The 13,522-nt window shown below is 41.9% G+C and overlaps 1 protein-coding gene across 1 annotated transcript; it reads left to right on the plus strand.

Annotated features, from left to right (window-relative positions):
• Window positions 1–22: 22 nt before the first annotated feature.
• Window positions 23–13,105, plus strand: slc17a9b (solute carrier family 17 member 9b). Its single transcript, XM_010875854.3, has 13 exons — window positions 23–1,020; window positions 1,991–2,188; window positions 4,034–4,173; window positions 4,493–4,592; window positions 5,939–6,069; window positions 6,332–6,428; window positions 7,418–7,514; window positions 7,720–7,807; window positions 8,056–8,090; window positions 8,206–8,321; window positions 9,795–9,850; window positions 9,981–10,010; window positions 10,425–13,105. The coding sequence occupies exons 1-13, from the start codon at window positions 887–889 to the stop codon at window positions 10,601–10,603; spliced, it is 1,401 nt and encodes a 466-aa protein (XP_010874156.1). The 5' UTR covers window positions 23–886; the 3' UTR covers window positions 10,604–13,105.
• Window positions 13,106–13,522: the final 417 nt, after the last annotated feature.

Here is a 13,522-nt window from a genome sequence, read left to right on the forward strand (position 1 = left end):
TAATGAGGTGTGTTTATATTGTGGTGTTGTCACCAGTCTGAAAACTAAGCTTAATGTCTCCGATGGCAAACCTGCTTTTACGTAACGGTTCCGGCGACTAGTATTCTACCTCATACAGTTTAGGGCTGAGGAACCAACTCTCAAGATGTGCATTTTTGGCTGTCCTATGAGCAAGCATGAAAACGACACTAACCAAATCGCAGCAGGGAACCGTTAACGTCAGACGGCAGTGGATGTATCCGTTAAGTGTTACTGAGTCAAAAAAATCTGATAATTTCACCATTACAGACTAAAAATCTGTATCTTGTAGACCCCCGGTTTGAGAGGTGTTTTTTTTTCCTAACCGACCGCCGCTCAGTTTCGCATCTGATAGGTTTTCATTCAGGATCGCAGAATATCTATTTGCACAGTCATGATGGAACGCGAGCTGCTATTTGGATGGCCTTCCCAGGTGACTGTGCCGACGAGTAGAGACAGCTAAACAACGATGGCGTATTATTTTACCCACGAAATGAAACTGTTTTTCCAACGGACTGTTCTTTGGGCTACTTCCTGATGTAACCTAGCGTTGGCAGGAAGAACTGCGAGCCTTGAAAAGAATACTGACACGTGGATTATCATCACTTCTCTAGCGAGAGCCAGGAAAGAAACAAAACAGTAGAATCTGTGGAGATCTGACCATATTTACGAGTGCACTTCTCATCGCACGGCTATAACAAAATGGATATGCTGTAATCGAAAGGAAATGTTACCTCGATGTCCTCGAGAACCTCAACTACCAGTTCATTTTTGCTTTTCCTACTCAATACATATAGACTAGCCTGCTACACTGAATTGTGAAGTGCAGAAGAAAGCTACTTGTATATAACGTTAACTCTCTCGTTGAATGGCAATTCTGCAAAAACATGGAAAGAACTCTAGTCCAGATTTGGTCTGCCTCAAAGAAACCCCCCCAGACAAAACTGGGGTCGCTGGAGGTCATCAGAAGAAGTGGAGTGAACAAAATACGAACTGGCCGAGGTAAGTTTACAGTGGCTTTTTTAGTAGCCAGTTTTCTCTGGAAAAGGACCATATTGAAATTGCTTTAAATGTTATGTTATACATTAGACGATTAGATCTATGTAGTTTTTTATCTAGCAAGTGTAATGTAATTAAACATGATTATAGCTGTATTGAAATAAAATGGTATTGGCAAACTAAATTCTCTGAACATTTCACTTTACTTTCATTTGCTCCACAATGAAAGTAAAGTGAAAGTAATGACAAATGTAATTTGTCGTCATACTTTACTGCTACATTTGAGTTACTCATAAGCTCTCAAACATCCTCAGGACCCACAGTAGATTTAAAAAAAAAAGTTGATAGGCCAGCCTTAGCTGACCCCATTGGCCTGTTCAAGTGGTTGATGGTTAGCTGAGAAGTAGTATCAGTTATAGATGTTAGCTCTTGAGTGGATAAAATATTAGGAACAGCTAGGGGGCCTCAAGGAGAGGTTTGAATACATCTGGTTGTAGTCAAACTGTATGCCATGTAGGCTTATGTGGCTATTAAGGGACATTCCTTAATATTTTTTAGCAAATGCTGCCCTGTGAAGTTTTTTTTACTAAGAGACAGACAGCTTTGGGAACTTTCAAACAGTCTGATAGTTCAAATAATTTAATGAAGCCATGATCACTTTATGTTTGCTTTGGGTTTCCAAGAATTCATCCAGATTAACTCAAACTATTATTACATTATAAGTTCCTTAACCTTGCTAATTAACAAGCTCAGATCCAGTTTGAAGATCAATAAATTACCCCTAGTTGGTTTAGTTAGATGGCATATGAGCCTCTGTTTAAAAAATTCAAAAGAAGAAAAGCATATTTCTATGTTTTATCTGAAAAGATCATGCCCACTCTCGGCACAAACGCACACCACACATTCATTCTCTTACATGAAGCTCTTGCCAGTTGGCTACACAATCATTCCCTCTCTCTCCCTCACTATGCAGACCGCTGGCGCGCATATGGACGGTGGTACTGCTGCTCGGGACATGTCTGCTGTATTGTGCCCGCGTGGCAATGCCCATTTGTGCTGTCAGCATGGCTGAGAAGTTCAAATGGACCAAGAGGGAACAGGGTATGGTGCTGGGCAGTTTCTTCTGGGGCTACTGCTTCACGCAGGTCCTCGGAGGCTACGTCAGTGACAGGTGAGGTGGGCCACTGAAGAAGAAGAGTTGATGGTTTTGTTTTGTTTGCACATACATTTACTCGCGCAGCTGCTCTCAGCACATACAGAAGACAGAATGGACGGTTTGTGTTGCATTGAATTTGTTCCCCAATTTGAAACGCACAGGTGGACAATGGGATGAGATGACATCTGCTGCTGTGAAATGCAATAGCCTATTACTTTGTCTTAATATGTTTTCTTTACCTCGAACAGCTGCTGTATTGGTAAAATAAACAACAGTTTATACCATTAATATTCTCTTTAAAATACTCCACTATTATTTGACCTATTCTTTTCCCTCATTGCGAAAGACCACATGAGTGAATGGTTGTAGGTTAGGGTTAGAGCATATGAAGGGAGTGTTTGAGAAGATTTGAAATCGAGAAACCCAGCTAGTCCAGCAATCTTCAGTCATGATTGGCATTAGATGGATCATTCAGTTACTGTTAATACTCTACTATCATTTCCGTGTTTGAGGAGAGCAGAGTCCTTGTGACAGTGTTTGGGTGGTGTCTGCAAAGACATTGACGTCATTGGTTAATTGTTTGTTTTGCACATGAATGCCCATACAAAGCAAATGCAAATCATCCAGTCAGTGTTTTTTTCAATGACATTGCCTGGCAGTACAGTTCTCAGAAGAAAAGATTAACACTAAGATCATCCCATGACTAACCTCCCAAAAAATACTTCTTAAAAACTAATCACCACTAATCCCAAAATGAGGTTCAGGTCTGTTCTGAAGGTTCTGCTATGAAGTCCATTGCCCAAAATCAATTTGGTTCAACAGGAAAGTTGAAACTGAAAGCAGGAATAATAAAGCCATGTTTTCAACAATGGTACATCAATGATGGGGACAAATAGTACAGTTAAGAGATACTTAGCCCTACACACTGGTATAATTGGAGCACTGTTTCAAATATTTTTCTTTAGAGATAAAGCTTTGGCACTGGCCATGAATAACCTTGTCATCTGTGTCACTGGAAAGTTTTAGACTAGCCAAATTTTTTCTCATAGTTTGAGGTTATTTAGACTAGCCAAATTCTTTCTCATAGTTTGAGGTTATTTAGACTAGCCAAATTCTTCCTTATAGTTTGAGGTTATTTTTCGACTAGCCTAATGTTCCTCGCTATTTAGACTAACCTAATCTTTCCTCATTGGTTGAGGTTACATTCAAGGCAGGGCCATTTTGCTTATGCCGTATGAATAATGCATTGGATGTAAAATGGAAAGTTAAACAATATTTCATTTTAAATAAATACAATTGTATTGACAATTACAAAGGGCTGTGAGCAGTCTAGCTTGTCCCTGAGCTCACTGATGAATAGCTATTTGGCTACTGCTTGTTGGTTTTAGCTTTAGTAGTAAAAGCAAAAAAGTTCAACTGTTGTTTTAGAAAGATTAAGTAATGTTGTGCTGAACAGATCTTAAAAGTTGACTTTATGTATGTTAAGTTCTGGTACCTAATCCTTCAGCATTTATGCAGTTTTTAGTCATAATGACTAAAAAGGTATGACAACGAACATATAATTGGGTTAATTTGTTTCAACGTTTTTGGCATCCTCCGTGAGTTCACATTCTCTTTTTAAGGACGTAAACCACTCAGGTCTAATGAAATTCCGGCACACAGGTCACCCATGTATTTGAAGAGACAGTACATTATTTTCTGCTTTAAACAATATCCAAGAGTTGAAACGACAGAGATAGTAAATTAATAAAAATGTAACCCCTTACAAGTCCATGGCTGAAGTTGAGATTGTAGCATTGTTAGAGTTACCCGAGAGTACAGAAGTTGTAACAACCTCAATATGTCACACTATCTTTCTAGGGTCGGAGGCGAGAAGGTGCTCCTGCTGTCCGCGGCGGCTTGGGGAGCGATGACCGCCTTCACCCCTGTCCTGGCCCACTTCTGCTCCCAGCCCATCTTCTCCATGACGCTGGCCCGCTTCCTGATGGGGCTGCTCCAAGGTCAGGGGTCACTAAAAAAACAGCTCATTGTTTGTTTGACTTCTGTGGTCTTTCTCCCCGAGGTCTAACAATTAGATTTAGTCTACGGGAGGTCGTCCGTCAGTGCCTCCACGACAGCAGGGGGCAGCGTTTCCATGTCTTCAGATGGGGATGTTTTGGGTTTTCCATTTTCCATTAATCAATCACACCACACAACCTTCAAAAGGTGTGAATGAGGAAGGGTGGCCGAATGTGTCATAAACAACTTAACTGAAACGTGTGTGTTTTGGCCTGCCGGTCTTCAGTGTGTAGTCTGAGCGGGGTGCTTCTCTCTCTCTAGGTGTTCACTACCCATCCCTCGCCAGTCTGTGTTCTCAAAAGGTGGTGGAGAGCGAACGAGGATTCCTCATGAGCACCGTGGGTAGTGGTTCCTATCTCGGGTGAGTCTGGCGCCGCAAACAAGATATGTGTGGACACAAGCTAAGACAAAAGCAGAGAGGAAATCAATAAAGACCGAAAAGAGTGAGAATAACCAACTGACCAGTGTTTCATTTGCAATAACCTCTGATGTTATTTGCCTTCCCCGTAAAAAGCTGTTTGTCATGTCAAATGAAATGAGAGGATCTGCTTAGGGTTTTCAGATTATTATATCCATTGAGAAACCAAACATTTTGCACACCTGTAGACAGGTGCGTTGGACAAGACCAAAGGTCGATTCAAGTAAACAAAAGAACTCCCGCACCCAGTCTGCGTAACTAGCAATAAGAATTCAATAACAACGTTTCGGTACCAACTTTAGGTTGCCTGCTGTGTGTAAACTGTTCATCTTGGAACCGAAACGTTATTAAATTCTTACTGCGTGTTATGCAGACTGGGTGGGGGAGTTATTTAGTTTACATTATTATATCCAAACAAGGATCTTGCCATTGTTCAGCTGACATTTTCTTGAACTTTGCAATACATCATCAAACATCTTGTGAATCTGAATCCTCAACCAACATTCTTATAATGGATTTTATTCAATGACTCCTTTGTTGCCATGTTTGACAGCCACACGCTTGTAAACAATTTGTTGCACTTTCAAAACTATTTTAAAACCATATAATGTACTAAAAATTGCTGTAATTATTTGATTTAAATTATATACAAATATACCATTTTTTAAAATAACTGGGTTATGTCACTCAATTAACTATTTCTATACTACTTTTTGTCCAAAAGTACACTTTAGTATACTGCTTTTTAACTTTAGGTTGCCTGCTGAGTGTAAACAGTTTAAATAAGAATGAGGACAAAGACAAATGTTAAGAACAAATTTGCATGTGCGAAGTTTGAGGAGTTTCCAGAAAAGTCAAGAGCTGACTTCTTACGACTGGTTAAAATAGTTTTGAATCATCCGCGACTTCTCTGTACTGCCCTTTTACCTGTCACCATTACAAAGATCTTTACTTGTATGGGGACACTCTGAAACAGGCCTTTTCATGCAGTGGGTGACTCTTTAAGGGTAAGGTTTGGGACCGCTGTTGATGAGGTAATTTGTTATGGAAACCAGGGTCAGACATTTGTCGTCCGGACCACAGAGTTAAGACATGTCATTTTGGGCAGGCCATTCCTCTGGGAGCTGCAGAAGGCGTTTAACCGACTCCAGCCAGGATTCCTGCCCCAATGTTCTCGTTTCGCCATTGCTGTCATAAACCATATGAGAATGCAGTGGGCAGCTAAAGTTTTGAAACATCCGTTGGGCGTGTTTGCGAGCATGTCTGACCAGGGCGGTTGTCTCCTGCAGGACTCTGGTGATCGGGGGGGCCGGTTCCCTCATGTTGGACCTTTATGGTTGGGAGAGTGTGTTCTATCTCTCTGGCTTGCTGTCAGTCCTCTGGGCGTACTGTATGTGGAAATACCTGCTCAAAGGGGAAGGTGAGGCGTGTGTGTGTGTGTGTGTGTGTGTGTGTGTGTGTGTGTGTGCGCGCGTGCGCGCAACTGAAATTGTTTAAAGTCAAAGCTGGATTCTTTTTTGGTGGGGGGTGGGTGGAGTTATTTCCTATCTTTGTTGCTTTTCAAGCCACCCGCTATCATCGTGGATAGCAACTTCTTCCAACCACAAACCATATATCCTGTGTGTGTGTGTGTGCGGGCGGGCGGGCGCATGTTTGCCTTTGCCGGTGTGTATGTGTTTCAGGTCCTATCATCACATTGGAGTCACTGGGTAATGGAGGGCCCCAACCCAAACTGACCAAGAGACACTGGCTGCGCCTGTTCAAACAACCTGCCGTCTGGTGAGACCCAAACCCAGGGACTTCTCCCAAGGGTCTAGCCGTCCGTCTGCGTTTTCAGCTCTCCCTCCTAGGCTCTGTGGTTTCAAAACGTTGCTACATTCATATGGATTTGGTTTAGGGATGGGGGTAGACAAAATGGAGGTATACGTTTCAGGTACCCACAAGGATAGGAAAACAAACCTGTCTGTGTTTTCCTAACCTAATTCTATAATTGGGACAAAAAATTACCCCAAACTGAAATCAGAGATAAATGGACTAATGGCAACTTTTTTTTTCTTGTCCCCAATCTGAACAAAAGGTACTTTCCTCACTTAAGTGCATAGGTTTAGAGCAAAACTCATAATTGGGATTAGGTGTTAGATTTGGGTTTAGGTTATGGAACATGGATTGTTTGTTTCCTGGTGTGTGTGGCGTGCACATAGGTTACTGGACAGTGTGCACAGCCCACTGCCTTGAATGAGACGGCGCTATAATGACGTCCTTGCGGCTACATAACTGACTTGAGATAGACTCCATAAATAGACCCCATTGATTCGCTCGGATATTCTCGCTCCTCTCCAATCAGTTCTGTCAAAGGCCTCATTCACATCCTCCCTGTCTGACTCTATTGGCTGTTATTTATAGATCCTTGTGTCAAGCTGTGCAACTTATCTGCCTTGTTTAAAATAACAGAAAGTCTGTCTTATCTGGACTTTTATTTCCTGTACTGAATAAACCACAACAGTTAACAAACCACAGAACAGAAAAGCATTGTAAGGGCCTGGGGTTTGAAGTGCAGCAAAGGGTGATGCTATTTAAACAGCCTGAACCTGTGAACAGGACGATAGTGGTGGACCTTACAGTTGTTATCCAATAAATGGAAGAACATCTGTGGACGTCTGTAGAATACTTTGTGAGCTTTAGAGTGATCCAGCCAGTGAGTAATTGAAATGGTACTCTAACCTATTTGAAATGTTTCTGTCTTTGTCTCTTCATAATAATTTCTCCAGTGCTGTTATTATTACGCACCTTTGCACTGCGAGCACCTTCTTCACGTTGCTGTCATGGCTACCTACGTACTTCAAGGACACTTTCCCTGACGCCAAGGTAATACCACTGAATACACCAAGAGGGTGCTGTGGACAGGGTCCAGTCTCAAAACACTGTCGACTAACAACTTGAGATGATCCCCAAACTCAGATATTACTGAAGTCGGGGGAGTTAAATGAATTCAATATGTTTATGGTCTTAACATCCTGAATGTTGGAGCTTGAATCTGTTATTGGAGTAAATGTTGCCCTGCTGTCTCCAGGGCTGGGTGTTCAATGTCATCCCGTGGTTTGTGGCCATCCCCTCCTCGCTCTTAAGCGGCTGTCTCTCAGACCACCTAATCAGCCAAGGTAAAGCCGCAGATGTCAAGTGTTTCTTTATTTCTGTTTCTTCTGCTTTACCTGATGGTATCGGTCAGAGTTGGTAGTCTAATGAGATTGACAAGGTTTTAAGCTTCTTGCTCTCTCTCTGCTTTTGTTATTCTCACTACTTGTTTTTCTCACTGTTTCTCTCGCTTCGTCATCCACATTCCCTGTCAATTGTTCTCTCTCTCTCTCTCTCTCTCTCTTCCTCTGTCTCGCTGTCTCTGTCTCCCTAGGGTACGACACTGCTGGTGTACGGAAACTAATGCAGGTACTGCAACTCGTCCCAGATTCGGTGCCCGGTTTGTCAGTTTTAGATTTAGCTGTTCCTCTCCAGATTGGGCAAGACTTTAAATCAGTGTTCTGTGTGCGTGTGTCTTGGTCAGTTCTTCTCCATGGGTGTGTCCAGTGTGTTTACCCTCCTGCTGTGTGGCACCAACACCTTCCCCACAGCAGTGGCCTTCGTCTCTGCAACCATGGGCTTCACCACCTTCAGCCACAGGTACTGACGGCCACACCCCTGGCCTAGGCCGAGCCCCCAAGACCGCCTCCATCCTCTAGGGCTAACTGTGCTGCAGCCGTTCATCCCAATAGGTTCAACAGATGATAGCAAACATAGATGATGGATTAAACAATTTTAGACATCCTCACACTTGTGCTCAGAGTGATCGTAAGGATTCACAAGTATGAATATTCATAAATCCCCCATTTTCTTCTCTCCTTTCAATTTCATAACGTCCAATTCCTGACTATGGCCTTGCCTCATCACAATATCTCAGCTGGTGTAGAAGAGTTGTTGCTTGACTAAAATGTTATTTTAATTTCAAGCACAGCAACTAGACTAGTGAGCATTCTTGAAGGTCTATTCAAGTGGGGCAGTGATTGTTAAATGGATAATAATGACAAATCAGACATGTCTTATTTAATCATGGTGGAGTTGGTGATTATTCTGTGAGTAATGTATTAAACAAAGGGAGGTAAAGCTAAAGCGAGACATGCATCTCAAGGCCTTACAGCCCCTTGGATATAGTCCTCTGACTGGGCCACTCAGGGACCGTTTTATTACCTAGCCACTGCATTGTGTGTACCTCTGTTCATGGTCATGGCTAAATAGTTAACATGCAGCCCGGTTTGAACTTTCATAGCAGGTGCTCCTTAAGAGCTTTCGTGAACATTGCTCCATTCATTTTCCCTTTTATCCTGACAAATCCCCCTGTGTCTGGTGATGTGAAACATCCTCTGAAAATGATGTGGATATCCTTGTGGTTCCAGTGGGGATGGTGTTTGGGGGCTTTGTAGGTTTGGTCTGATAGGTTGGATCTTGGTGTTTCCACTTCTGAATGATTGTTGTAAACATGCTCAGAGGGAATTCAGGGTTTTATATCTTTTTATACCTATATTCTGATCCGTCTGTCCACATCTTGAATTGTTTTGAAAGCTCATTTAACATTGGCTTAACAAACGCTGTCCGACCGAGGGAACCTTCAGAAACGGCTGAATTTGTTGTGAAACTATGAATTACTAAAATGTAACACAGGTGGACGCACTGGTGCAAATTTAAGAAATATTATTTTATAATATTACAAACAAGTGTGGAGTATGCTATAAAGATAAGTGTAGACTTAATCACACTAAACTCTCAGACTTTCTACAGCCCTTGTGATCATGTGATACATTTTAGTCACAAAGTCACAGTCTGTGGAAGCAGATTTGCCTTCTCTTTTAATCACTTAAATAAATATGTTAAATCATCTTCAATTCCGAAGAAAATGAAAGCACTACAACACAGAGTATTTTGGGTCGATTGTTGACCAAACCTCCAAGGGGGGCGAATACTAACGTGTGTAGATTCATCCATCTTTTTATTACTTTAATCTGTCAGTTTGATACTTTATATCAAGCCATTCGGGGATGCTTTATAGCTATGTATTTACTGAGGCATGAACTGGTGTGTCTTGGCGTGTCTGTTCTCCAGCGGTGTCTCAGTGAACGTTCAGGATCTGGCTCCATCTTGTGCTGGAGCTCTTTTCGGTAAGTTACACTAGTGGCCATTTTATCAATCTATCGGCAGTTGACACTTTTTGATGGTGTATTCCGTCTGATAAATATTACATTTCTGTTTAATATGACAAATGAATCGTGTATGTATTTTTCATTGCAGGTGTTATGAATACGTGTGGCGCTTTCTCTGGTAAGCAAGCTTATTGAGGGCCAGTAAATCAATGGTGAAGCATCGTGAAGAATCTCTCACCAGCAGTTCCATATGCAAACGTTATGCCCTTTCATGAGTGAATCATTCAATAATTCATCAGATTGTTCAAATGGCAGAACTTGTGAATTGTGTCTGGTCGGTCTCATTGGCTCCAATGCTCTGTGCATATTTCATACTGTAGTGATGATCGAGGATGTTTCAGATAAATAATTGAGGGAAAGGAGGTTGCCTTTTAGGCCTCCGTAGGCTGGGAGTGGGAGGCTGAAAGGTCCTTTGGGGAATAGGTGTTTAACACATCAATGCTACGTTGGAAATTGCTCAGTTTGTAGGTATACTTTATATATCATATCCTATTGGAGCATTATTATGTGTTTGTTTGCATGTGTTCTCTAGGTGTGCTGATGGTGTATTTCTCGGGTTATCTAATTGAGGCTACGGGGTCTTGGGCGTCTGTCTTTGCTCTGATCACTGTGGTGAATCTGGTGGGCCTTGTCACATTCCTGGCCTTCGCTGAGGCCCGCCGGGTCGACATCGACACTTCCAAGGCTCGCTACCACAACATCCACATCTGAGTTCCAACGGCAAGATGAGGGACCAGGGCTTCCTGCCAGAAACAGCACCTGTGAAACTCAGGGGCCAAAACGGGACCAAGGCTCACATAATCAACATCTGAGCCCTTGAAGCAGGACCAGAACCCACGGCCGAAGTACCCTAGAATGCCCACTGGCATCTTAACTATAGCTAGAGTTCATTGACGGGGGGGGGCTGTTAAAAGTATCAAAACAACCACATCAGAATTTTGAGGAAGTGAAACAAGAAGTGAACGAGTTTCGTATTTGCCTGATGACTCCAACTGTATTTGGTCCCCGCTCTATCGTTCGCCATCTTATTAAGTCTCTGATCGCTTCCATTGAAATAGTTTGTGGGGTCAGTGTAGTTTGGTTGTCTACAACCACTATCAAAGCCAATGGCAAATTAGGGAAACGCCAGTTCACCTAGGTGTGCTCTGGTTCTGGCCCAAACCATTGGTTCCTGGGACAAGTCTGAACCGTTAGAACGTCTACACATTCTAGAAATAATAGGAGAGGGAGTCAGATACAGACTGAATATGGAGAAGAAGCGGGCCTATCGTTTGTCCTGAGCAAACTCTGAGTAGCCAGGCGACTACACTATATGCATTTAAAGAGCCATTCCCCTCCTACTTTTTGAATGTTCTGTACTCTGTTGGTCCTGTTGGGCTGAGCCTGAGAGCAGTAGTCATGGAAACAGTGATGACCTCGGTGTCTCCTGGTTCCACATTCAGGTCTGTGTTTTTGGTGGATGGATGTGTGTCTGTGTGTTAGACCCCGGTATCTGTTTTGACAGTTATACTTGGAGCATGTTTCTGCAACTGCTGAGACGGGGCCCCGCTCTGTCGAGAGTAAAAGGACATCTGGGCGATCGCTGTCACACACCTGCAGAGTTTTATCAGTAGATGATTCTTCTCGGCCGCCTGTCCTCCGCCCCCGCCCATCGACTGTGTGAGTGGCGTATAATTAGGAGATGACTAATCACCCACGCGCCCTCTCTGATGTACCGTACTGTTTCCCGGGCCGGCGTTTTCATCGTCATGGTTACGGCCTTGTCATCCAGGCAGCGTTCTTTATTGCATTTTGTTTCATCTGGAGAGTTTGCACAGATACTGTGACCAGGATGTATAAGTGGCCTAGAAGGATTTGTCTGTTGTTAAATTAAGACCAAAGGTTGTTACTTTTCTTTATTATTATTGACATATTTGCGTGATCTTTGAAAACAAATACCTCAATTGCTGATTTTCGGGAGGATTTATTTTATTTATTTGATAACTTCTACAAATTATGTGAGCACTTGTTTAAGAGACAAGCATTGAAAGTAATATAATGTAAGAGCTTAGACGATGGCGTAATTTATTAATTCAGATTTTGGCACATTTGCTGTCAGAATTTAGTTTTCTTACAGTTTATGAGGCAATACATTTTGTAGAACACTTGTTTTGTTTAGTTATATAGAGATGGATAGAGAGCTGTTTTTGGAAGTGACTTATTTCCATCCAGGCTTCTACCATTTTAAAGTAGTCAGTTAAGAAGGGGTTCCTATGGATTTGGGAGCAATCACCCATCAGTCACAGCATTGGCTTTGAAAAATGGGGTTGTATGGTTTTTGAAACATTAACGCTTTATCCCCGCATCAATTGGCCCCAAAAAATGCATTATAGCAAAATCTCCTGAAAATTTATATTCCTGAAAACAGGATATCTTTACAAAGGACCTGGCCTTAATGACAGTGCCCAAGCTCTGAGACATTGTAACAGGACTTAGACTAAGATGAGTAATCTGGCTAAGTCAATGGGTTACTTCATAGTCTGGACAGGACATGAGGTCATAGATGAAGAAATCCAACCATGACTACACTGGCAGCTCAACCAAAAACATTTTCTATTAATTTGTGTTTGAATCAATCACATTATATATATTTTTGCAGCTGATAGGTCGAAAGATCAATCTGGTAAACAGAAATGTCAGAAATGTCTTTATAATGATTTAGAGATCAGTGTATTGGGGAGAAAAATGGGGTTGAAGTAGAATTCAAAATGTCTGCCTTTCTAATTTCAGCCAATGCGAATGTGTTACGTAGAGATGGAAACATGGCTCATCTCCGTGCCATTATTTCAGCATGGAACAGCGGCACTAAGGCCATCTCCATGTTCAAGTTGTCAGTTTCAGTATCATTCTTTGACGGATGCCTCCCAATGTCTCAGTTGAATTTGATATTGCAAAACCATCAGGATGGACCAGGCAATGAAATTTGAATTTCCACCCACTTGACTACATTAAAATGGCGGATGCCTTTAATTACAATGTCCCAGTTAGAAAATGTTGTCTCCATGTGATGTCCTCTGCATAACACATCCCAGTATTAAGCTGACACAGTAGCCTACTCCAATTTCATCATTACAGATATACTTTATTCATGCTTAATTGTTTCAAATACAATGTTTTTGATAGATATGTTGATGAGTAATGGCAATTACGTGACTGGTTCTGTTTTATGTTATTGAACACTGATTGATGAGCACAATTACAAAGTTAAATGGTCTTTATTTTCTTATGGTTAATAATTCATGCTATTATTTTTTTCTTTATTCTAGTTCATTAAGAGTGGGCACCAAGAAAGTTCTCTAAGGGGAGAATGCCTTTAATTAATGTGTACAAAGCCTGCGTTACATTGGCATTGCTCTCCGTTGTGTTGGGGAGTTGTATTTTTGGGCATACTTGAGGTAAACTTGAAGGATCTTTCAGTGAAATCCACTGAAGCCAGTGGCCATGTTTGAGAGTATCAAAACCGCAATGCATCCTGGGTAGATGGTGACTGACTGGTCTACAGATGAGTCGTTATTTATAATGCAAGGTGATTTGCAGATCAGTCTGTTGGTGGTTGCCAGTGGACGATTTGATTCTTTCGAACACGGCTAC

The sequence above is a fragment of the Esox lucius genome, chromosome 12, assembly GCF_011004845.1.
Source record: "Esox lucius isolate fEsoLuc1 chromosome 12, fEsoLuc1.pri, whole genome shotgun sequence".
NCBI lineage: Eukaryota > Metazoa > Chordata > Actinopteri > Esociformes > Esocidae > Esox > Esox lucius.

Coding starts and splice junctions, on each gene's coding strand:
- slc17a9b (XM_010875854.3), top strand. CDS start 887: ATGGCAATTCTGCAAAAACATGGAAAGAACTCTAGTCCAGATTTGGTC. Junction 1,021..1,990: donor CAAAATACGAACTGGCCGAG/GTAAGTTTACAG, acceptor CTCACTATGCAG/ACCGCTGGCGCGCATATGGA. Junction 8,322..9,794: donor TTCACCACCTTCAGCCACAG/GTACTGACGGCC, acceptor TCTGTTCTCCAG/CGGTGTCTCAGTGAACGTTC.